Source organism: Uranotaenia lowii, chromosome 2, assembly GCF_029784155.1.
Source record: "Uranotaenia lowii strain MFRU-FL chromosome 2, ASM2978415v1, whole genome shotgun sequence".
NCBI lineage: Eukaryota > Metazoa > Arthropoda > Insecta > Diptera > Culicidae > Uranotaenia > Uranotaenia lowii.
The window spans coordinates 99,229,782-99,254,538 of record NC_073692.1 but is presented as its reverse complement, the minus strand read 5'-3'; the positions used below and the strand labels follow the sequence as shown (position 1 = coordinate 99,254,538).

The 24,757-nt window shown below is 37.6% G+C and overlaps 1 protein-coding gene across 1 annotated transcript; it reads left to right on the top strand.

Moving 5' to 3' along the window:
* The first annotated feature begins 10,675 nt into the window (after nucleotides 1–10,675).
* On the top strand, nucleotides 10,676–24,384 carry LOC129748806 (uncharacterized). Its single transcript, XM_055743557.1, has 4 exons — nucleotides 10,676–10,873; nucleotides 22,926–23,228; nucleotides 23,282–23,392; nucleotides 23,543–24,384. Exons 1-4 carry the CDS (start codon nucleotides 10,793–10,795, stop codon nucleotides 23,582–23,584), a joined length of 537 nt encoding a protein of 178 aa, XP_055599532.1. The 5' UTR covers nucleotides 10,676–10,792; the 3' UTR covers nucleotides 23,585–24,384.
* Nucleotides 24,385–24,757: the final 373 nt, after the last annotated feature.

Here is a 24,757-nt window from a genome sequence, read left to right as displayed (position 1 = left end):
TCAACGTGCACAGCCCTCACCTCGGAAGTACCGGTGACGACAAAGACGAATTCTACGCGCAGCTGGAGCGTGAATACGACCGTTGCCCAAAACATGATATCAAGATCGTCATCGGGGATTTCAATGCTCAGGTCGGCCAGGAGGAGGAATTTAAACCGACAATTGGAAGGTTCAGCGCGCACCAGCTGACCAACGAAAACGGCCTTAGACTTATTGATTTCGCCGCCTCCAAACGAATGGCCGTACGTAGTACCTTTTTTCAGCACCGCCTCCCACACAAGTACACCTGGAGATCACCGTACCAAACGCAATCACAGATCGACCACGTTTTGATCGACAGCCGGCACTTTTCGGACATCATCGACGTCAGATCCTGTCGGGGCGCCAACATCGAGTCGGACCATTATCTGGTGATGGTGAAGATGCGCCCAAAACTCTTCGTAGTGAACAACAAGCGAAACCGGCGCCCGCCTCGGTTAAACATCGCGCGACTGAAACAACCTGAGGTCGCGGCAGACTACGCGCAATCGGTCGAAGCAGCGCTGCCGGCAGAGGGCGAGCTTGACGAAGCCCCTCTCGAGGACTGTTGGGATACCATCAAAACAGCCATCAACAGTGCGGCGGAGAACGTCATCGGTTATGTGGAGCGATCTCGACGGAACGACTGGTTCGACGAGGAGTGTAGGAGGGTGATGGACGAAGAAAATGCCGCACGGGCGGCAGTAGTGCAAAGAGGCACCCGTCGAAATGTGGAAAATCACCGACAGCGGAAGAGGCAGCGAGTCCGACTTTTCCAGGAGAAAAAGCGCCGCCTGGAGGAGGAGGAGCTCCAGGAGCTGGAGCAGCTGCATCGTTCCCAAGAAACACGAAAGTTCTATCAGAAACTCAACGCATCCCGCAAAGGCTTCGTGCCGCAAGCCGAAATGTGCCGGGATAAGGACGGGGGTATCCTGACGGACAATCGTGAGGTGATCAAAAGGTGGAAGCAGCACTTCGATGAACACCTGAACGGCGCACATGCAGGAGATCAAGACGGTGGGGGAAGGTACATCGCCGGCGTAGCCAACGACGAAGATGAGCCACTCCCAACGATGAGTGAAGTTAAGGAAGCCATTCGCCAGCTGAATAGAAACAAGTCGGCTGGGAAGGATGGCATCGCAGCTGAACTCATCAAAATGGGCCCGGACAGGTTGGCCGATTGCCTACATCGGTTGATAATCCGGATCTGGGACATAGAACAGCTACCGGAGGAGTGGAAGGAGGGGGTAATATGCCCCATCTACAAGATGGGCGACAAATTGGACTGTGAGAACTACCGAGCGATCACTGTCCTCAATGCCGCCTACAAAGTGTTATCCCGAATCCTACTCCGCCGCCTAACGCCACAAGCAAACAGATTCGTGGGAAGTCATCAGGCCGGCTTCATGGAGGGACGGTCTACGACGGACCAGATATTCACATTGCGGCAAATCCTCCAAAAATGCCGTGAACACCAAGTCCCTACGCATCATCTATTCATCGACTTCAAAGCCGCATACGACACGATCGACCGTAACGAGCTATGGAAAATCATGGACGAGAACGGCTTTTCCGGGAAGCTGATCAGACTGATCAAGGCGACGATGGATGGAACGCAGTGCTGTGTGCGGATTTCGGGTGAATTGTCGAGTTCATTCGAATCGCGCAGGGGGCTTCGACAAGGTGATGGTCTATCCTGCATGATGTTCAACGTGGCGCTAGAAGGTGTTATTCGACGAGCGGTGGGCGAAATGCGGGGCACGATTTTCAACAGATCCAGTCAACTTATCTGCTTTGCCGATGACATTGATATAGTCGGCAGATCATCTGCGGCGGTGGAGGAGATCTACCGCAAACTGAAACGCGAAGCAGGAAGGATTGGGTTGATGATTAATACGTCCAAGACGAAGTACATGCTGGCCTGCGGATCCGAGACCGACCGAACCCGCTTGTCCAGTAATAACAAGGTCACGATCGACGGCGACGAGCTGGAGATAGTCGAAGACTTTGTCTATCTCGGCTCACTGGTGACTGCAGACAATGACATCAGCCGTGAGGTCCGGAGGCGAATTATCAGCGGAAGTCGTGCCTACTATGGACTCCACAAGCAACTGCGGTCGAGAAGACTTAGCCCTCGCACGAAGTGTAACCTGTATATGACGCTCATTAGACCGGTTGTTCTCTACGGGCACGAGACATGGATATTGCTCGAGGAGGACCTGCGTACACTCGGAGTATTCGAGCGACGAGTGTTAAGAACCATCTTTGGCGGCGTACAGGAGAACGGAGTGTGGAGGCGAAGGATGAACCACAAGCTCGCGCGCCTCTACGGCGAACCCAGTATCCAGAAGGTGGTGAAGGCTGGCCGGATACGCTGGGCGGGACATGTTGCGAGAATGCCGGACGACTGTCCTGCAAAACAGGTGTTCGCTACGAATCCGGTAGGAACAAGACGAGCGGGAGCGCAACGAGCGAGGTGGTTAGACCAAGTGGAGCGTGATCTGGCGAACGTGGGGTGCCCGAGAAATTGGAGAACGGTTGCCATGGATCGAGTGAATTTTAGGAATTATGTTCGTCAAGTTATGTCGTGAGACGGAATACTATGTAAATAATAAAATAAATAATCTTAACTAGCATTTCTTTGAATAAAGAAATTTTCCAAATTTCTTTAGTGTATTGAAAAAATACTATGAAGAATGACGTTTGAATCGATAACATCATCATTTCAATCGCAGTGCCCTCTGAGAGTCGTTTCTAACTGCACTTGGCGATTTGGAGCAAAACATTTTTTCGCATGCAGCGCCAACTGATTCTCACATTCGAAACTTACAAAAGGGGGATGATAGCTGAATTTTAACACGGATGTGTATACAAATCGTTTTTGGAATTCAGATTTCTGGGAAAACTCTTGAGCTTTGGACAGTAAAAATGACTGAATTTGGTAAGAAAATCACTTATTAAATCTTTTTAGTGCTTGGGGCATAATCAAATACTCTGTTTCTTGGTTTTCCTAACATCCAATTTTCAATTATTTTCAATTGAACCATGAAGATTTTTTTTCGATAGAGATAAATTCTGGTGCATGTGTTAGACAATGTAAGTAATTCGTTGGAATGATTTCAGAGAGATGAATAGATAATTTTAATGAAAAACATTAAAAATCATTATCTACATCAGGGGTGAGCAAACTTCTGAATCAACGGGCCAATTTGAATTTGAAATTGTTTTGGCGGGCCACACTCAAGATATCACTTACTGACAATTTGTAAAGCCTCATGGATAGTGAAATATTGAAATTAAACGTGATTTTTTTATGATAACAAATGTTTACGAATAAAACCTGAAAAAGAAAAGAAAAAATGGACTCGCGTATCATTTATTTGAAATTGTTCAAAAAATATTTAAAACGGTTTTTTTTTTCAAAAGTAAAACTGACAATAGACAGCTGGAATTGATAAGGTACATCACTTAATATTAGTTTGTTTATACAGAGATATGTTGATAGATTTTTTGAAAACATCTGGTCTTCTGAACAGAGAAATCTTTTTATCCACTTTTTTTTTTAGCAAAAACACGCGGCCTTTATAATGTTTATAAAAAATTGAACTGCTTTCTAAAAACAATGATTCCAATTGTACTACTTCCTATCACTTCAAAGTCATCTGGAAAGATATTTTTCTTTTGGAAATCACTCTCCTTCAAGCGTTGGACGGTGAATCTTTGTCGAAATAATTGACAAAAATACGATTTTTCATTGTTGGAATTTTCCTGAAGACAGAATTTATCGCTACAAATCGGTGAAAACCCAATTTTTATTTCAAAATTCCGTTTAAATTTGGCCTCGAGCAAATTCATAGATTTTTAAGCGAATTTTGTTCAAGTTCCAGTTCTAAATCTTCATTTCTTGAATCCCAGGCAATCTTTAAGTATTTCAGTTTGAACCGTTTATTCGTGACAAGTTATTTTTTATCAAACAGATGGTTCTTTTCTACATATTTTTTTCAGAAGTCTGACGCTATATTAAATAACAATATTTTGAGTTCTACGAGAAATCACTGTTTCTTCAGCATTGGAAGTTATTGGAAATTTTTTACATAAATTCCATTTCTGTGCCTATCTTCGAGACATTTTCCCACAAAGCGCTCATTTTTCCATACAAACGGTTTTAAAACCTGTTTTTTTATCCGAAGTTCCGTATTAAATCCTTGTATTGAGATTTTCAATAAGGTTTCTAAAAAAAAATCATAACTTAGCAGATTTCTAATCAAATTCCTCCAAAAATTACATGTAACATATATGTTTCTAGATAAAACTTTACTGCTTTCGTGGATTTCCTTTATAAATTCAGATACCGCTGGGATCGGATTTTTAAAGCTACTCTAACTTAGATAATGTGGCATGATTTTGCTATGAAATGTCTGAAAATAAACGTCTCAAAATTCTTCAGTCAAACGACATTTTTCTTTTGATTCTAAGTCATGTTGATTAGAATCCCATGTCGGCCAAGTCGACATGAGCTCTCAACATTTAAGAACAAAAATAGTGCTCTTGGTCAGGTTTTTTTTGTCAGTATTTGAGCAACGGATTTAGAAACGCCTGTGACAGTATATAGCCCTCCAATTTTTTTGTTTGTTCTCCTGGGTCCCTCCATGTTTTTTTTTCCAAATTTTTAAGTGATAGTTCAATAACAAGGGAAAAATGTCATCTGAATCAGGAAATCTCAAATATTTGTGTTTGCGTATAAATAATATTGAACTTTTTCCTTTAAAAGAACGATAGAAATGCCAGAAAAAAAAAAGTTAAATACTGAATGAATGAATGGTCAAGTAACTGACATCTTATTTATTTATTTTTTTATATGGACTAGTGTTTTATTACAAACAATCGCAGAAAAAAAAAGAAATTTGAAAATGCTTCGCGGGCCGCACAAGGACGCCTCGAGGGCCACGCGTTGCTCACCCCTGATCTACATTAATGTAATAAAGTTGAAATTTACTCTCCAGCTGTGTTGAAATGACTATGTTACACTTTTCAGATTCAAATCACTCGAGAAAACCAATTTTAACTTTGGGAAATCAGAATTTAATTAACTTCTTATTTAAACTCGTTTCCCTCAATTTTTAAATATTTTTATTGTACCTGACAACGGTTATATTCACCGCTAGTCCTCTACTTCAGAAAATGTTATTTAAACTATTTAAACAAAAAAATCTCAATCAGTTGTGGATAATTGTCAGTTCATCTTGATTTTTTGTTATTATAAAATATAATCGTTCTATTAGATATTCATATTGATTGCTTATCATCACATTTTATAGCAGAATTTGATGTTTTTTTTAGTCTTTATTTTTGAAAACTTTGTGGGACGTAATTTCAATTCATATGACATTTTGAGTAGTAGAGTTGCTGTTGCTGTTGTGTTTTGGGCAAATGATTGATTGAATCGAAATCGTTAACAGTTTCAATCACTTCTTTTCGCCAATTGCCTTCTGGTTTTGATAAGCAATGATAATCAAACTTTTTTACACACGGAATATTCTCACTCTTAGCAGTTGATATCAGAACACTAGTTGAGGTGACGTTAAAAATTTGGTCCGGTAACAATTCCTAAAAACTCAGCACGCATCTTAAAATATTTCATTTGTTTCTTTCAAAAGTAATAAATAATATTGGAGATTACCCAAGTAATCAAAAGTTCCATAAAACAGTCTCTTAAAAGCTTACTCAGCCCTGCTAGAGCGCTATATACATTCTATTCAGCTGAAAATTTAAGTTCTTATCCACACTTTTAAGTTCTATAATCAAAGCTGAATAAAAGGCTACTCAGCCTTTACAGGAAACCATCAATAAAACAAAAAAAGAAAAAAAATAACGCTATCATGTATTTTTACTTAATTTGGAATCTACCATGTTCTCAAATCTGTGTAGGACTATTACTTACCTCCTCTTTAAATGAATTTCATACTTACTTTAACAACGTGTATGCTTGTAGATTTGAACCTGGACCTTCGTGGTGAGAACTGAACACGCTACCTCTGACCATGGGCAATGCTTATATTGAACTGATTTTAAACATCAATTTAAAGTTGATTCATGTTATCACGTTTTCAAAGTAGGCTAAATATAAAAAAAACGTAAACATTTGTATTCATTAATGATCAATCAATTTCTTCCAACCCAGACTCGCACGATTCGAGAACAAACGTAAGTTTTTCAAAGTTTGGTTTTGTTTTTTTGTGATATGTGTGCCTTACTTTTTCTTTAAAATTCTAATTGAAAAAAAAAATAACTCCAAGCGGTGAATCAACGAGTTCTTTTAAGAAACATCCGACAATGAAGTGCTGCTGAATCTTCAACAAGAGAAAATGAAAGCCAAATTAAGCTCGTGAAAAAGTACGATTTTTTGAAGGAGTTTTATTTTGTACCGTTTCACTAACGATAATTTTGTAAATTTTAGATTCTTGATGGGAGAAAACAATCGCAATTCTTCAAAATGTATCAGGAAAAAAAATTTGAAGAATGCATTATTTTCGGTTGCTCTTAGCTGAAACACAAATGCGGTTGATGTGAGAGTTCTTTTATCGAGGAGGAAAATAAGAAGAGTCGGAACCGCTGTGGAAAACGTAAAAACTTTGAAATGTAGTAAGATTGTGAATATAAATTAAATTTATAAGTTATGAATATTGCTGATGAATATACATATTCTAAATTATTTTTACTGTTTTATGTTCCTCTCCTAACCTTTTTTTTGTCATATTCACCATTGACCGAGAAAAAAAGCTTTGTTTGAGTGAAATATCTAGATAAACATGATTGACTGAGCTGTTACTAGTTAAAACGATTTTGAAAAAAAAAATCCAAGTGATGTGAAAAAATTAAATGGAAAACTTCCACAAAACTCCATGAAGAAAATTAACGAAAATGAGGAAGCATAGCAATGTAAATGAGAAAAACTGATTCGGTGTGAATATATACTATCATTGAAAACAATTTGAAAGCAAAATTTGAAAACAAAACCGGATTTTTTTGTTTGTTTGGCTCAAAAACTAAACTATGGATTATTCATGTTAAAAAACTATAGAATTTGTGGAAAGCTAGTGCAGAAACTTATTTGGGGCTTAGTAAAGTATTCCCTTAGTATCATTTACTTATGTACCTGGACTTTTCCATTCCAATGTTCTTATCCTAACATCATTTTTGTTCCAATCGCCGACAGTAAAACAAACCATTCTTTTATTTTTTTATAGATAATTTATACGTTTGCATTGAAGTTCTTTAGAAGTTCCTCATGGAACCAAAACGTTCGTAACAAGTGCTGCATGGAACCGAAAAGTTCGTAAGAAGTTCTTCATGGAACCAAAAAATTCGTAAGAAGTTCGTAACGAAGCACGATTGTCCAAATTTAATTCTGGATTTTTAAAGGTACTTAGAACGCACAAAAATGTTCTATGCTACTTTTTTAGACTTTTTATGTTCGTTCAGAAGTCCGAATCAAGCACTTATTTTCAATTCTCTCGAGGACCTTTTACTCAGCCAAATGTGAACTTTTAATGCTCAAGATTAAGTATCTATGCGACTTTTGGTTACTTGGGTATTATCTTACCAGCGGTTTCCTGACAATTTTAAAGTAATCCTATATCCAACGCTTTGATTGCGAAAGGCTGCACTAGAAATATTCAGGCAACAGGCCGCTAAAAGTTGGCATAAATTATTTTTCATAAAACTGAAAATAACTGAAGATTGAACATAAATTACTTAAAATAATAAAGGGTGATACGGTCAAAATTTGGTCAATATCAACTTGACGTATTTCTTTCAATTTTGCATTTAAAAAACCTGAACACCCCTCATTTTGAAGATGTGTGTGTGTAGAATGTTGCTCCTATTTTGATTTTGGAATTCACTCTTCAGTTGTCAAAATTCCGTCCAAGGAAGAAGAGCAGCTGGCAAAATCACTAAAAGTTGCCAAATCAACCGTTACAAATGTAATTAAATAGATTGGGCAACGTTTGTCGACAGCCAGGAAGTCTGGATCGAGGGGAAACCGGAAGCGGCTGAGACGACAAAGAGAGTTGCCGGTAGTTTCAAACGAAACCCTAACCTCTCTCTCCGAGATGCCGCAAATAAGCTGGGTGTATCGTCTACAACCGTGCATCGAGCCAAAAAACGAACCGGACTATCGACTTACAAGAAGGTAGTGACTCCAAATCGCGATGATAAACAAAATACGACGGCCAAAGCGCGATCCCGGAGGCTGTTCACGACGATGCTGACGAAGTTTTATACGGCAAGAGGGAGGGGAAAGGTAGCAGATATTTTCAAGCACATGAAACTGTCAAAGTTCGCGAAGAAATATCTGGTTTGGCAAGCCATCTGTACTTGTGGCTTGAAAAGCAGCATTTTCATAGCTTCCGGGACTGTCAACCAAGAAATATACGTGAAAGAGTGTTTGAATAAACGTCTGCTGCCTTTCCTGAAGAATCACGGTTGTTCCGTACTGTTTTGGCCGGATTGGGAATCTTGCTATTACGGTAAAAAGGCCATTGAGTGGTACGCCGCCAACAACGTGCAGGTGGTTCCCAAGGACAAGAACCCTCCCAACACGCCGGAGCTCCGCCCAATTGAGAATACTGGGCTATTGTCAAGCGGAACCTAAAGAAGACCAAAAAAAACTTTCGCCGCTTTCTGCGGCGAAGAAGGTGAACAAGGTTGCTGTACAAAATCTGATGGTAGGGGTTAACCGTAAGGCCTGGAAATTCGCATTTGGAAAATCTGAAGCCTAACTGAATATTTTTCCTGAATTTTATACTAATTAAACTTAAAAAAGAAATTAAATTTGATTTTTTAAATAAACGATTTCACCGATTTACACGCGTTTTTTTTCTTGACCAAATTTGACCGTATCACCCTTTACGATTGGAAAATTGTAAAGTCGAAATTTAATTAGTCTGCATTGTCTGGTTTTCCATAAAACCTTAAGTGTTAATAATGAAAAATTACTAGTTTCACGCAGATTCGATTTATCCTTCTGTTTGTAAGAATTTAAGTCATTTCAATAAAATTTTCACCTAAAAAATGATAGAGAAGCTTGTTTGCCGCATTAAAAATAAAGAAAAGCATCATTCGTAGCCATAAGTTGGCGTATTTTTGAAAAATAATGGAATGGGCCATCTTAACGCGCTGGTGCGTTTTGTACAGTTTTCCCAACAGAGAAAAATAGTAAAAATATCTTTTACACACCGCAGAATATTTTTTATAAAAAGTACTTTAAAACTGTTCCAACGGGACGGGGTTTTTATCATTCAGAAACTGGATTATTTGGAAATCTTTGTCGTAGTTATTTTCAGTTATGGCTTTTCGATGCACTAAAATAATTTAAAAAAAAATTAATTCCCTTCATTCAGATAAGGCATCATCAGAGCAAGGTCGGTTTCCTCCCAACCTGATCAATCTGGCTTATTGCTTTTATTTACAATAGTTTTCCCTTCAAGCCAACTAACACGTGCTGACTTCGAAGGGTCAACCAATGTCGGTTATTAACCTTTAGCGTTAAGGCGTCATAATTTTTTCGTTTATCTTTTACCTGTTTGTATTATTAAAACTTGATGAAGAACTAATAAATAGTTTATAAAAAAATTAGGAAATTTTAAACTGATATTTTGGATCCAGTCAACAAAAAAAGGTAATATTTTTTGTCTGCGAATCCAAAAAATTGTCTCATTATAACAATTTCCAATGTATCATTTGCCCAGTGTAGGTTATAAGTTAACCAGTCGGTGATTTACTGATTGATCAATCCCGCAGGTGACGCACGAGTTGTTTACTGATCCCATAAGCATGCTCAATGTTCCATGCGACACACCCTGGTCGGTTGAAAACAATTTCAACGGAAAATTGCCCGAATCTAAATTAGCTGATCTGTGACGATCGGAAGGTGATAGTTTTTTCTGGTTTTTGTTTTCATCTAGCTGGGAATTTTCGACATGAAAGCTCCAGGTAACTTGAACCTTTTATCGGAATTATTGCGATCAATTTAATGACGTACGATCAACTATACCATGCGGAAAAGTCACATCTGAGAAATTTGATTAAAACAATGCTATCATTTTAAAATTTTGAAATTCAGGAATATTTCAAAAGATAAGGTTGCGCGTAAACACCTTCAACAAAATTTACTTTAACTATATTTCTGCATACATCAAGGCGATTGTGTATTTACTTCTTTTAGTCTTTAGACGAGAACCCGCACAGTTCCATTTTCAAATATCTTTTTTTTTAATTTTATTGAAAAAATATATATTTCGAAGTAAGGGGAAATTCTTAATTTTATTTACAGATTTATATCAGAAATGTATTCATTTAATTTTTTTGCATTAAATTCTTTAAAATAAATTCGAAAAGTTTTCAACCGCCCAGCTGGGAACCCTTTCGACTGGATTAAATTGATCAGGCTAAGCACTTCCGAATCTTAACTACCGTAGGTACCAACGAACGTACAAACATTCATTCTAGTTAGGTATTTAGTCATGGTGGCGCGTTCTGGCTCGTGATGAGAGATGGATGATGATGAGTGATGATGATGCCGGGAATATATTGTTATTTTTGCGAGGCTAGGATTTTCAAGATCATCTCGCTGGACGTTCAGTTTTCCGGAAGCCACCGATCGGGATAGTCTGGTGTTGTTCAGAGATCTCCTCAGTGCCGTCGAGTGTGTCTGGTTTAGTTCCGATTAATTAGTCGCCGAAGTTGCCAAAGTTGTCAAAGTTGCCTCACAATGTCCCTCGCGATGTCGAAGAATCTTTCGGTGGTGTTTTATGTCCTTTTGATAAGTGTTTTTGGTGTGGTGTTTGCCTGTGTAAGGATATTTGAATTCATAGATGCTTGAACGTGAGAACTAATGTTGACTAGGATGGCAGTCAAGTGGGCCATGTCGAATTTCGCAAACATTTTGTAGATTGATCGAAATTTCAACTAAATCGGACTTGATTCAGGGATGGCTTAAAGCGCTCAAAGTTTCGATTTTTTTACCCTCAAAGGGTGACCAAATGAAATTGGAAAAATTGTAATTTTTATTTTAATGTTAAATGACTTAAAATGCCTAAAATGTAGAGGTTTTAGATTTTAGAATTTTTTTGATTTCCTTTAGATCCCCCTAAGATAATTTTTAAGGGTAAACAATTGAAACTTCAAGGCACCCCTAAATCAAGTTCGATTGAGCTGAAATTTTGTACAGTTAATTTTTTTTTATCCTTTCTACAAAATGGATATGGTCGGTTGAAGGAAGAATGAGCTTAACGGATTCAATTTCTATAAAATAGGAAAAAAAATATCGGTTCTTAAATACGACATGACCCTTTTCTCACTGCCACCGTAATATACACATATAAAAAGTCTAAAAGAGTATCCGATAAACCCTTAGCTTTGGAATGTTTGGTTAGGAAATGATAGTTTTTAAATCATTTTTCGTTCTCTTTCTTCTGTTTCATTAAACACTAAGGGTCCTAAAAGGGCATTGCAAGTTTTCAATTTAGAAAAATCTTCGCATGTCTATGTTTTAATTGAAAATTTTGACCAGTTTATTGATCTCAGAAAATTTACAGCAATTTTATAACAGAATTCGTAAGCCAGATACAGGGGGTAAAGTAGTTTGGGTGGTATTTTTTAACATTTGATTGATGAAATATTTACGTTTCCTCAATTATTTTTTTATAATCCAATACTCTTGAGACATAAGCTATCCCACCAATAAGAATATTTAAGAGAAAATTTAAGTTTGTCGATAAGTAATAATGTTAAAAATAATCTTATATTCTCGAATCCATATTTTCGACAATTAATTGTAGATTTTCTTCTTTGGAGGAAATTACAAAAATAAGATTAATAATTAAATTCTATGAACTTATCAAGAATTCTATTGAAACTATGCTTAAAATAAAATTATATGTTCATGAAAGTTTAAATATTGCCTTTTTAAATGCATATGTTTTTGTTTTTAAAATGGTTGCAACCTTTGGAGATATTGATAACACTAGTTTACAGCATTTTTGAACTCAGTAAACTGAAGGTCATTTCCAATGTAAAATCGGGCGCTGAATTTGAAAATGAAATTCAAAAAAATCTCAGTAGAACCGTTTTTGAGCTATGCTCCAAATATGAAATTTCGAAAAAATTAAAAAAGTTCTTGTACTTAGATTAAAATATCTCAGACGGCATAACAGTAATTTGAAATCCCTCTTTTGCATATTGAAGATGATTAAGTTTTCTATCGATCATCTGAACACTGTTTTTGCGTTTGACCAACAGTATTGTTGATATGAGTGACTTTATGAGAAAAAAAATTATAAAAAACGAATTTTTTTAGAGAAAATTTTGTTTCAACGAAGGTTTTAGACTCGATGGTAGCATTTAAAAAATCTGATTTTCTTTTGCGCTTAAATGTCAATTTAAAACAAAGATTTCAAGTGGTTATTTATCAAAATCGGTTGAAAATTGAAGAAGTTATGACTACTTTACCATAACTGAAAATTTTGGAGTTTTTAATAATTTAACGAACCGCAGTACACTTATCATAGTACAGGAAGAATGAAACATGATAAATCTCACTCGCTCCAAGTCAAAATTATTTATTAGCTTACCAGAAGGTCACATACCAAGTTTCAGGAAGATCTGACCATAGGGAGGGGTTGCTTAAGTCTCAAACGTGAATTAAATTTTGAGGTATTTTGCCCGGAAGGACGAAAAATACTGGTTTTTCATCAATAACTTTTTTCATCCCTAGCTGATTGTTTTTTATGGTTGATTTTCTTAAAGCCTAAGTTGAGACAAATATTTCACCTCAAGACTGTAACTCGATTGGATTTGAAACAGAAAAGTTATTGCGGTTCAAAGATTGTATTTTGGTCAAAAATTGTCGTATAAAACGCAATGGGTAAAAAGTACTCATTGCGTGTTGGACAAAATTTGCGGCCTTTGAACCGCAATAACTTTTCTGTTTCAAATCCAATCGAGTTACAGTCTTCAGGTGAAATATTTGTCTCAACTTAGGCTTTAAGAAAATCAACCATAAAAAACAATCAGCTAGGGATGAAAAAAGTTATTGATGAAAAACCAGTATTTTTCGTCCTTCCGGGCAAAATACCTCAAAATTTAATTCACGTTTGAGACTTAAGCAACCCCTTCCTATGGTCAGATCTTCCTGAAACTTGGCATGTGACCTTCTGGTAAGCTAATAAATAATTTTGACTTGGAGCGAGTGAGATTTATCATGTTTCATTCTTCTTGTACTATGATAAGTGTACTGCGGTTCGTTAAATTATTAAAAACTCCAAAATTTTCAGTTATGGTAAAGTAGCCATAACTTCTTCAATTTTCAACCGATTTTGATAAATAACCACTTGAAATCTTTGTTTTAAATTGACATTTAAGCGCAAAAGAAAATCAGATTTTTAAAATGCTACCATCGAGTCTAAAACCTTCGTTGAAACAAAATTTTCTCTAAAAAAATGCGTTTTTTTAATTTTTTTTCTCATAAAGTCACTAATATCAACAATACTGTTGGTCAAACGCAAAAACAGTGTTCAGATGATCGATAGAAAACTCAATCTCCTTCAATATGCAAAAGAGGGATTTCAAATTACTGTTATGCCGTCCGAGATATTTTAATCTAAGTACAAGAACTTTTTTAATTTTTTCGAAATTTCATATTTTGAGCATAGCTCAAAAACGGTTCTACTGAGATTTTTTTGAATTTCATTTTCGAATTCAGCGCCCGATTTTACATTAAAAATGTTGGTCAGTTAATCAAGTTCACGATTTTTTTTAAATTTTGTAAACTAGTGTAATTAAAAACATGGAATCACTCCAAAAGTACAATTAAACTTCAAAATATTTTGTCGACAACTCCATTGAAGTTGTGCAATTTTACAACTGTCACAATTTCCCCATGCAAAGTCGGCCTCAAAACTCGCTTCAAAAAAAGTTGAACAAATGGTTTTTTGAAAAATTCATGATATTTACGGCTTATGTTCTTTTTTTTCTTTCATAAATCATGTTTCTCTAATACTTTCCATTACCTTCGAAAATTTGATACTTTTCAAGTACGAAACGTACGAAGACGAATTCAGAGCATAAGATTTGGTTTTAATCAATTTAAAGTTGTTGAATCATTTCGAAACAGCTTAACACAATTTTCGTCACAGCCCCATGGCACCAATGATGAGGCTTCCAGCAAATATCTTTTGAGGAAAAGGCTGAGGCCAAACACTCACTGACACAATCGTCCGTTTTTAAAACTCAAGAAGAAAAACTCTTGAAATATTATTTTTTAATCGAAACAATGAGCAGATTTTAAATCGTATTTAATGCCTTTAAAAAATCGATCATATTTATTTTGATAATTTTGTTAAAAAAAACAATTACTTCAAATGTTGTTAATTTTTTTTATTTATGCGTCCAAAACTAAATTTTTTGAGCAAGTTTTATAAAAACCATCCTTAAATTACAATTTAGAAACTGCTGATAAAAAAATTTCAAGATATTTTCTTGATTTGTCTTGTTGAGTCATTTCTGGATTTTGATAAAATTTGCCAGGATTTTGACAGGATTTTTTGTAGACCTTTTGTAATCAAATGTCCTGATTTTGCCAAGTTTTTAGATAAAATGGCCTGGTTTTGTTCGGGCCGGGTACGTGCTGAAAAAAATTCTGGCAACCATATTTTAGACGCCGCACAAGCTTACGAACAGAGATATAGTGCCTTTTTAACTACTCATTCACCTATATTTTGTAAACAATTCAAAATAAAACTAATTGGGACTGGAAAATCTAAAAAAATAGACCTATCTAGTGTAATTGTCTCCAAGAAATCGAATGAAGGCTGTTTGAGCCTCCGCACGCTTCGGAAAATGAAGTTACGGCTGATTTTACCCTCGATTCCACTATATTTTTCAATAATTTTATAAAACAAGTATGTTCGGACTTGAAAATTTTGAATCAAATGACCCCTATCTTGTGCGATTTTTTTCCTAGGAATCAAGTGAAGGCTCTTTAAGCCACCACACGCACCGGAAAAAAAAAGAAATTTTTCAAATAGTTCAGAAAAAGCATGTTCTAGTGTTATTTTTTTCCGAGGAATCAAATGAAGGTTGTTTGAGCCAATTCACGCTTTGGAAAACGGAGTTATTGCTGTTTTAACCTTAGTTCCCCTACATTTTTTGAATATTTAAAAAAAAACTGTTGTGGCTTGTGATATAGCTCAGTTGGCAAGTCTGTAGTTTCCTGAGCCGATGTCCGCGAGTTCGAACCCAAGAGTAAACATCGAACACAGTTGTACCGGAAAAGTTTTACAATAACGATCCGCCAACTGCAACGTTGATGAAGTCGCGAAAGCCATAAAGATGGTAAAACGACTAAAATCGAAACAAAAAAAAAATGTTCCGAATTGAAAACATTTAACCAAATGAAACTTATCTTGTGTGATTTTTCCGAGGAATCGAATGAAGGTTGTATGAGCTGTTTTATACTTAATTTCCCTACATTTTTCAATTAATTCAGAAATAGCTTGCTCGGGTTGAAAAATTTTGAATTCAATGAAACTTATCTTATGTGATTTTTTTCCGAAAAAAATGGAATGAAGGCTTAAGCTTAGTTCATTTAGAAATGGGACGCTTTATTTTACTGATGGCTAGTTCCTAATTATCGGACATACAAAATTTTGACAGCATTTTGTTGCCTGAAAAAAGTGCTATTCGACCTTTATTCAAATTTAAAAATTAAAGTGGTTTTTGAGATATTTACGATGCATAGTTTCCTTTAAAATCCATCATTATCGATAGCTGGAAAACCCGTGCATAGTTAATTCAAAAAAATTCTGTGCCCAAGTGGTGGAAAAGTGTTCATACACTGTCAAAAATGTCCACAAAGTAAAAGTCATGCGTTGAAGTGAAGCACGTGATCTGTAACTACGGTTAAGGGTTATCAGGGAAATCAGAGCTTATGCCAGAGCTTTGAATTTTTATAAGCGAAAAACTAAGTGTAGATCGCAGAAATGTCCCGTAAATTTTTCTCCGAGAAGCTTAAAGTGATGCCTAGCATTGAATTAACCTCAAGAATAAATTGCTTTTGCTTTTTCCACAGCTCGTAAATTGTAAAGGCGGTACCGAGGCAATGAGACAGATGATTTCTGATGGACGAAAAAAACTTGTGAAACACTCTTTTAAAAAAATCTTTCGGTTGGATCCTAAATTATTTCTGCTCGTGGCAAAGTCTCTAGTTAATTTGGTTTGGTGGTTTTGTAAAAAATACTCAGGTCTAAAGTCTCATGTCTCAGGTCTCAGGTCTCATGTTTCATGGCTCTTGTCTCAAGTCTCAGGTCTCATGTCTTATGTCTCATATATCAAGTCTCAGGTCTCAAGTCTCATATCTTTGGTCTCAGGTCTCAGGTCTTATTTCTTAGGTCTCAAGTCTCATGTCTCAGGTCTCATGTCTTAGGTCCCTTATCTCAGGTGTCAGGTCTGAGCTCTCATGTATCACGTTCATAGTCATAGAACTAATATTTTCCCAACTTAAAAATTTTCCCAACTTTTAAGTGTTTTCCGTTCAAAAGGACTATTTTCTGCCAAAAACCGTATCAATTCGCGAAATCCGTGTAGAAAAAACCGAGTTAATTCCCGAAAACCGTGTAAAAAAACCGCGTAAGAAAACCTTCGTGTAAAGGGTGATATGGTCCAAATTTGGTCAAGGGAAAACGCGTGTAATTGGGGAAATCGTTTATTTAAAAAATCGAATTAAATTTCTTTTTCAAGTTCAATTAGTATTAACTTCAGGAAAAATATTCAGTTAGGCTTCCGCTTTTCCAAATCCGAATTGCCGGGTCTTACGCTTAATCCCTGCCATCAGATTTTGCACAGCCACCTTGTCCACCTTCTTCGCCGCAGAAAGCCAGTTTGCCTTGAACTGCTGCTCGTCCTTAGCAGTTTTTTTTGTCTTCTTTAGGTTCCGCTTGACAATAGCCCAGTATTTCTCAATTGGGCGGAGTTCTGGCGTGTTGGGAGGGTTCCTGTCCTTGGGAACCACCTGCACGTTATTGGCGGCGTACCACTCCATGGCCTTTTAACCGTAATAGCAAGATTCCAAATCCGGCCAAAACAGTACGGAATAACCGTGTTTCTTCAAAAAAGGCAGCACACGTTTATTCAAACACTCATTCACGTAAATTTCTTGGTTGACAATCCCGGAAGCTATGAAAATGCTGAGATGGCTTGCCAAACCAGATATTTCTTCGCTAACTTTGACAGTTTCATGTGCTTGAAAATATCTGCTACCTTTCCCTTTCCTTTTGTCGTATAAAACTCCAGTCCCAGAAGCTGCTTGTAGTCGGCTTTGACGTAGGTTTCGTCGTCCATTACCACGCAGTCAAACTTCGTCAGCATCGTCGTGTCAGCCTCCGGGATCGCGCTTTGGCCGTCGTATTTTGTTTATCATCGCGATTTAGAGTCACTACCTTCTTGTAAGTCGATAGTCCGGCTCGTTTTTTGGCTCGATGCACGGTTGTAGACGATACACCCAGCTTATTTGCGGCATCTTGGAGAGAGAGGTTAGGGTTTCGCTTGAAACTACCGGCAACTCTCTTTGCCGTCTCAGCGGCTTCCGGTTTTCGATTTCCCCCCGATCCAGACTTCCTGGCTGTCGACAAACGTTCCCCAAACACTTTAATTACATTTGTACCGGTTGATTTGGCAACTTTTAGCGAGTTTGCCAGCTTTGCGGGCGAGTAGCTCGGATTTTCGCGATGCGCGAGCCAAATTTTGATACGCTGCTCTTCTTCCTTGGACGGAATTTGACAACTGAAGAGTGAATTCCAAAATCGAAATAGGAGCAACATTTTACACACACACACACACACACCTTCAAAATGAGGGGTGTTCAGGTTTTTTAAAAGTAAAATTGAAAGAAATACGTCAAGTTGATATTGACCAAATTTTGACCGTATCACTTTATTCAATTAACACGGAAAATAAAAAAAAGGTAAAATTTACCTTTTTGCGAGGTGAATTTTTTCCACCCCTCTTTCGAGGTAAATTTTACCTTTTTTTCATTCACCTAGCAAAAAGGTAAATTTTACCTTTTTCTTATTCACCTAGCAAAATAGTAAATAATACCGTTTTCCCATTTACTGAATTAAAAGGTAAATGCTGGTTGGTTTGATTGGTTTCTTCAATAAGAATTCAAAAAATACCAAATTCTTTCAAAAATGATATTTATTGGAGATAAATAGGGACTGGTAATTCGGCTTCGCGTTCTTCTGAGCCGCCATGGCCGCTGAATCCTCCTGCGTTGCGTACATTCATGACCCCTTCCGTTCGACTAATCCGGTCAGGTTCGGCTTTCCGGCTGGAGGATGACGTGGAATACACCTCAAAGCTCTATGGGTCGATCTGAAACAAAAGCAATGTATTATGACGAGAACCAGCACAACTAAATGATATCTAAGAAAACACTTACCATTCTATTCCGATTTTCACATATTAGGCACAAAGCAAAACTTGTTCCTGAATGACAAACAGCTTAACCTCAATAAACGGGTTCGGTGAATAGTTACTTTTTTCTAGAAGAATTGTACCGTTTTGTTTAGCTCAATTCAGGTCAACTTCACCTCGCTAAGAAGTAAGTTTTACCTTATTTGGATTTACCTTTTTTTCTAGGTGAATTATACTTTTTTATTCAGCTCAATTCACCTCGCTACGAGGTAAGATTTACCTTTTTTGGATTCACCTTTTTTCTCGGTGAATTGTACCTTTTTTCCAACCTCGATTCAGGTAAATTTTACCTCGCTGTGAGGTGAGTTTCACCTCGAAGAGGTAGAAGTTACCTTTTTGGCTTTCACGAGCGTTCACCTCGCTATTTCGGTAAATTTTACCTTTTTATTATTTTCCGTGAACGTTCTACGAAACTTGAAGTCTTTTCAATGACTGGAAACAAAGATACAGCTATTCCCGTGAAAAAGAGAATTTTGGAATTGCTTCACTGAATTTGCTGTATCTTCGGCAACTTTCATTGAACAATCTAGAAATTTAGTCGAAAGATGTAATGATGTTTGATCTAATACCAGGCCAAGTTTCGTCAAAATCGATAAACGCGATCAAAAATGGTGGAGGGTAGATAATGAGGCATATTCTAGCCAAACAGACGATTTCATTCTTTTTTCGACGGATGTTTATATGAAAAACTTTGTAATTCATGTGCTCTAGGTTTTTTTCTTTCACAAAATCAAAATTTAGAATCTTGAAAATTGGTAGGAACTTCATTCTTGTTTTATTTAGAAATAGCAATTATTCACATATGTAGAACTGGTATTTAAACACATCAGCGAATAATATACTCGCTATAATTTGTGAATCAAATTTGTTTATCAGTATATTTAGCAGGACATTTGCGAAACTCTTTTTTTTTTAACTCTGTTGAAACATTTTCTATAATTTTTTCCCATTTTTGTCTCAAGAGTTAGATCTCTATTTTTTTTTAATTTGAATTTAATTTGAAACTCTGGGGAAACGTGTTTTGAACTTCTAAATTTATTATTTATAATACATTTTCCTATAAAAAAAAATAAAAAAATCAGTTACGATGGCATATATTAATCGAATTGCATCTGCAAGGTAATCCGATGTCCGCGAGTTCAAACCCTAGAGTAAATATCGAATACAGGTGTATCGGACAGTTTTTCAATAATTGCCAGAGAGGCCTCGCTGTCCAACTGGCAGCACCAGTGGGACAGCTCGGAACGTGGCCGGTGGACCCATCGCTTGATCCCTAATATTGGATCCTGGATGGATCGGAGACATGGAGAGGTGGACTTTTGCATGACACAGTTCCTGACTGGTCACGGATGTTTCATGCAGTACCACCATCGGTTTGGACACGTGGCCTCGCCATCCTGTCTAACCTGCGGAGACATAGAAGAGACACCAGAGCACGTAGTGTTCAACTGTCCAAGGTTCGAAGAGGTACATGCTAACATGCTTGCCATCTGCGGACCAGATACGACAGCCGACAACATCATGCGGAGGATATGTGAGGACGCCAATACTTGGCGCGTGGTCAGCGATGGGTTCACCCGGATCATGACTGCCCTGCAGAGGAGTTGGAACCAGCACCAGTCCGCGATCGGTGTAAGGTGACTCCTTCGTCGGGGAGCACCTGAGTAGTGTGCGTCCGACCCTGGCAGTAAAGCATACAAAGATAAGACAATACCTTCTGCGTATGCCGAGCTGCTAGGTACGTCGCGCGTCTGTGTGCAGGATACCTCCGACGTAACCGTCCCGGAGTATCCGAGTCGAACGCGCTCTCTGCGACGGAAGCTGTGAGGATAAGACAATACCTTCTCCACAGTTGAACTCGTAGGGGGAAGAGTATTCACGTCGCGGAATACTCTCGGGTAGAGTGGTCTCACATCGCCGTCGGATGAGCCACTCGAGTCGGGTAGGATGACATCACCGTTGGGATTCATCTGAGTTGCAAGCGTCTAAGACCCGTACGTGTGCTGTGACAGGCGCGAGTCTAGGATAAGCTGCTCTCGATTCGGCACACGGCGGGCAAAAGCCTAGGGTTGCCAGCCAAAAACGGAGGAGGAAGACCGGACCACGATCGGAGTAGAATGCCCTTTCGGCGGGAGGCATTTGAGTAGTGTGCGTCCGATCCTAGCAGTAAAGCATACAAAGATAAGACAATACCTTCTGCGTATACCGAGTTGCATAGGTACGTCGCGATCGTTGTGTAGGATACCTCCACCGCCGCGGTGTGTCTGAGTAAAACGCGCTCCCTACGAGGGATAAGACATGACCTTCTTCGTAGTCGAACGTAGACTCTCGGGTAGGGTGACTTCACGTCGTCGGCGGGTGAGTCACCTGAGTCGGTGTAGGATGAATTCTTCGCCGGGAATCATCCGAGTAGTCTTTTGTAAAGCACACGAACGGGCAAAGAGGAGAGGGCCTCGAGCCAAGCCAAGCGAAGCCAAGATCTCGAGTCGTTAGATGAGAGGTTCTTAGTCTTGAATCGTAACGAGAGGCAGGGTATATATGCTGGAGTTTGACTCGAACTAGAGTTGCCGATGAGCGCTTAAGCACGGACTTGGTCTCCCATCTCGGGTATAGCATTCGTTGCAGGTCCGGATGGGAATTATGACCAGAGGCCCCAGGTGGACTTTATGGCGTAGGGGTACTTTTAGTATCATGAGTCGTCCAATTGCACTCATGGATCCAGAGTAGAATACTTGGGGGACTCGGTCGCTCGCCGTGCCTTGGAATGAAATCCGTAAAAAGGATTTACCACCTGGGTGATCAACTAATAAAAAAAAATAATAATAATAATTTTCCGCCAACTACAACGTTGATATAAAGTGGCCAATACCAGAAAGATGGTAAAAGTTTTACCGTAAAACTACTATAAGGCCGGAACAAATTTCAAATCCTTCTTTTGTCACTCGGAGTTGGAACATCGCAAGGGGGGGGACATTAAAAAATAATGCGAAAAACAAATAAATTGGAATAAATCGCACGAAAGCTTGTATGCAACAAAATAGCATACTCTATCATTGCACAAAACCTTTAAATCAAGAACTTTTTTTTATCGAATAATTCAATAAAATCAAAATTAGAAAAGGTGGAAAAACTCCCATCTTCCAAAATTTGTATTTTGGTCTTGTTATCTTGCGGATATTTGAATTTTTTGTCGAAATTAACATAAAATAGGGGAGAGTGGGGTATCGTGGGCCATGGGGAAACGTGGGCCACTTTTAATATCTCAGATGTGTGTTGAGATAAAAATCTCAAACCAACTGTCATCGTCGTCACTTTGCGTGAGCAGGTATTCCTATATGTTGTTGACTGAAATACGCATCATATGCTTCTTTTATTTATAAAGCTAAAAAAAGTTGGAAAAATTTACTTGCATAATTAAAAAAACACCCGCTAATATCATCGATGGGGAACCTAAAGTGCATAACAAAAATATGCTCATACGCTTATGATCTTAGTTTTGTCCATAATCTTTCACGTGGAAAAGGAATTTTTGATGAAACATCAATAAGTCACACAAACGCAACCAATTTGCAAATCATAGCTTGTGGGGAATCGTGGGCCACACATCTTGAATCACCTATATTTTTATGTTTTTATACACATTCAGAACTTAAAATACGTTTTTCCGATCTGTAAAGTTTTCTTATGCCAAATGAAGAGTTATGAAAAATATTTTGTCCATCCTATATAAGACATTTTGCCAAAACGTTCGCGAGCCAGGTTTTGGAATCTATGCGATCATACACAGCTCTCATTTTTATTTCATCATCTGAAATTGCTTTTAAATAACGAAATGAATTAGGAAATCAAAGTTTTGGGTCAACTCATAAACTTTGCATGTTATTTGGTCAATTTGGATTTGGTGGCCCACGATTCCCCACCATTTTTCAAAATCCAAAAAAAAATGCTTTTTTTCAAACAGTCAGAATTTGGGGAAAATAACTTATTTAAAAATTTAAAAAAATACCTTGATACCTTGAAAATGTAGAATACCATACCATTTTTTATTTTCATTTTATCTTTTATATTAAAGAAGTAATGGAACAACGAAAAAAAGTGGCCCATGATTCCCCACTCTCCCATACTTTAAACTTTATTTTTTCGCCCCTTCGGGTTTTTAGAAATTTCGAAGGGGGGGGAGGGGGGTTACAAAAGAAGAAATTAATATTTGTTCCAGCCTAATCATAAAGAAAAAATTATACTAGGTATTGTTCCAATACCTATTTTATGTGTATGTTTTAATTTATTCAACGTTGGGAAATAAACCAATAAAGATGTTCAAAATTTATTAATAGACAACAAAATTAATCATCGACCTTATTGTTTAATTCCAGAATGGCGGCTACAAGCTGAAGGTGCGCAAGATCCAGAACTGTGCTGGAGCGGAAGGGATACTGATACCTCATGAAAATGGCACCGCAGTGCTGACGAAGAAGTGCGAGATCAAGATGCGCGGATGCGTGGAAATGAAGGCGTTCAAACAGGCCACGGTTAAGTATGCTATCAAGAAGGATGGCGTCAAAGTGATGGAGGGATCGGAGGATTTGTGCGAAAGGATGGAAAACGCTCGTAGCCATCCTACTATTGGACCCATGATGAAGACGCTCAATCTTCCGGAAAAGTGCCCGGTTCAAGCTGTGAGTCATTGTTTGATATAAAGGGGTAAAAAATCTAACATTCATAATTTTAGGGAACGATTTGTTCGGATCCAACTCAAATCATCAGCATTGAACCGTACAAACAGATGCTGTCCCTTGCCCGGGGAAGAATCGAGGTGGAGGCAGAAATTCAGCACGACACGGTAAGTCGCAGGTCATCACTTTTCTCCTCCCGGATTGGCATAATTTAACTGGTTTTATATTCTTAAGAAGAGAAAAACAAATGAGTTATCTCTCCATGCAAATCAACCGATCATATCTAATGGGTCACGTTTCTTATCGATCCTCAACAGGGCAAAAGTTGCATCCGAATGCAGTTTGATATCGTCAAGTAATCGGAAAAGAGGGGGAGAATAATCAATCGGGCGTCCCAGGAATTAATTTCCCGGCAAGCGGATCGCGCATTAATAATGATAATCAATTAAAAGCTGCCACTTTGTTGCAATTCTGGCGGCATCACATCGGAAAACTACTACCTACTGCTACTGGGGATTCCTAATCAATTTTCATCCGGAGCTGGCTAAGCGTGATCACTAGTTAACTAATATTATTTCAGCTGATGGCTCTCTCCCAGTAACTTTTTTTCAACCTCTACTCAACTGCAGCTAGCAGAAATAATCGTGATTTCAGTAACTTCTCAATGCAATTGTTGTCCAATTGAACATCTGTCTTGTACGCATATATATTAATTGTAAATAAACAGTTGTATATAGGAGCAGGAAGAGTAAAATAAAAAGAAAAAAATATATTTTACTATAGAAAGTTTGCTCAACTTTACATTCAATCATAACAGTTCATTTTGTTTTTATTTTATACTAGCTGACCCGGTGTGCATTGCTACACCTTGCAAAAATAAATGTAATTTGTAAAAATTTATTCAAATTTAGATATTTGTAAGCATTTTTTTTTAAATCAAACCTCATCATGGTTTAGCACCAACAGCTTTGAGATGAGAACTGCAGCTGGAGTTCAGAATTGCAATTCAAATATGGTATCTTCGCCCTTCGAAGCAGTTTGAATATCTATCCTTTTTGCGTCAAAATTATGCTAAAAATTTTTTTCGCCATATGCCAAAATTGTGGACATGAGACATTATAGCTTGAAGTTTTCCCAAAAAACACTTATCATGGTATGAAAATTATCGATTTTATACAGTGCAATTTTTTTTTCTTTTAAGTAAATTTATTAAAGCAAAAAATATCAGTTGCATCACTTAATAAATTCTCCGCGTTTTTTTATTTTCTCTTTGAAAGTCAAATGTTCAAAAAAGTTGCAAAAACAAACACACATCACATCTATTTTTGAGTTATGCTTAATATCCGTACGCAAGAAAACCCTCTTTTAAAATATGGTCCCTTCTTTTAAAAGCTCTTGATCTTAAACTTACATGGGAGCTCCCCCATCTTTTCCAATTTTGTCCCCCACTGCTTGAAGAAGGTAGGCTGATTTATCCGGCTCGAGTTTACATAAATTTCTAATTGAAAGAAAATGATTCGCATATTGGAATT

Bases quoted from the DNA above. Each gene is read 5' to 3' on its own strand.
- LOC129748806 (XM_055743557.1), top strand. From the start codon at position 10,793: ATGTCCCTCGCGATGTCGAAGAATCTTTCGGTGGTGTTTTATGTCCTT. The intron at 10,874-22,925 runs GTAAGGATATTT...GTTTAATTCCAG, and splicing joins TTGGTGTGGTGTTTGCCTGT to AATGGCGGCTACAAGCTGAA. The intron at 23,393-23,542 runs GTAAGTCGCAGG...GATCCTCAACAG, and splicing joins CAGAAATTCAGCACGACACG to GGCAAAAGTTGCATCCGAAT.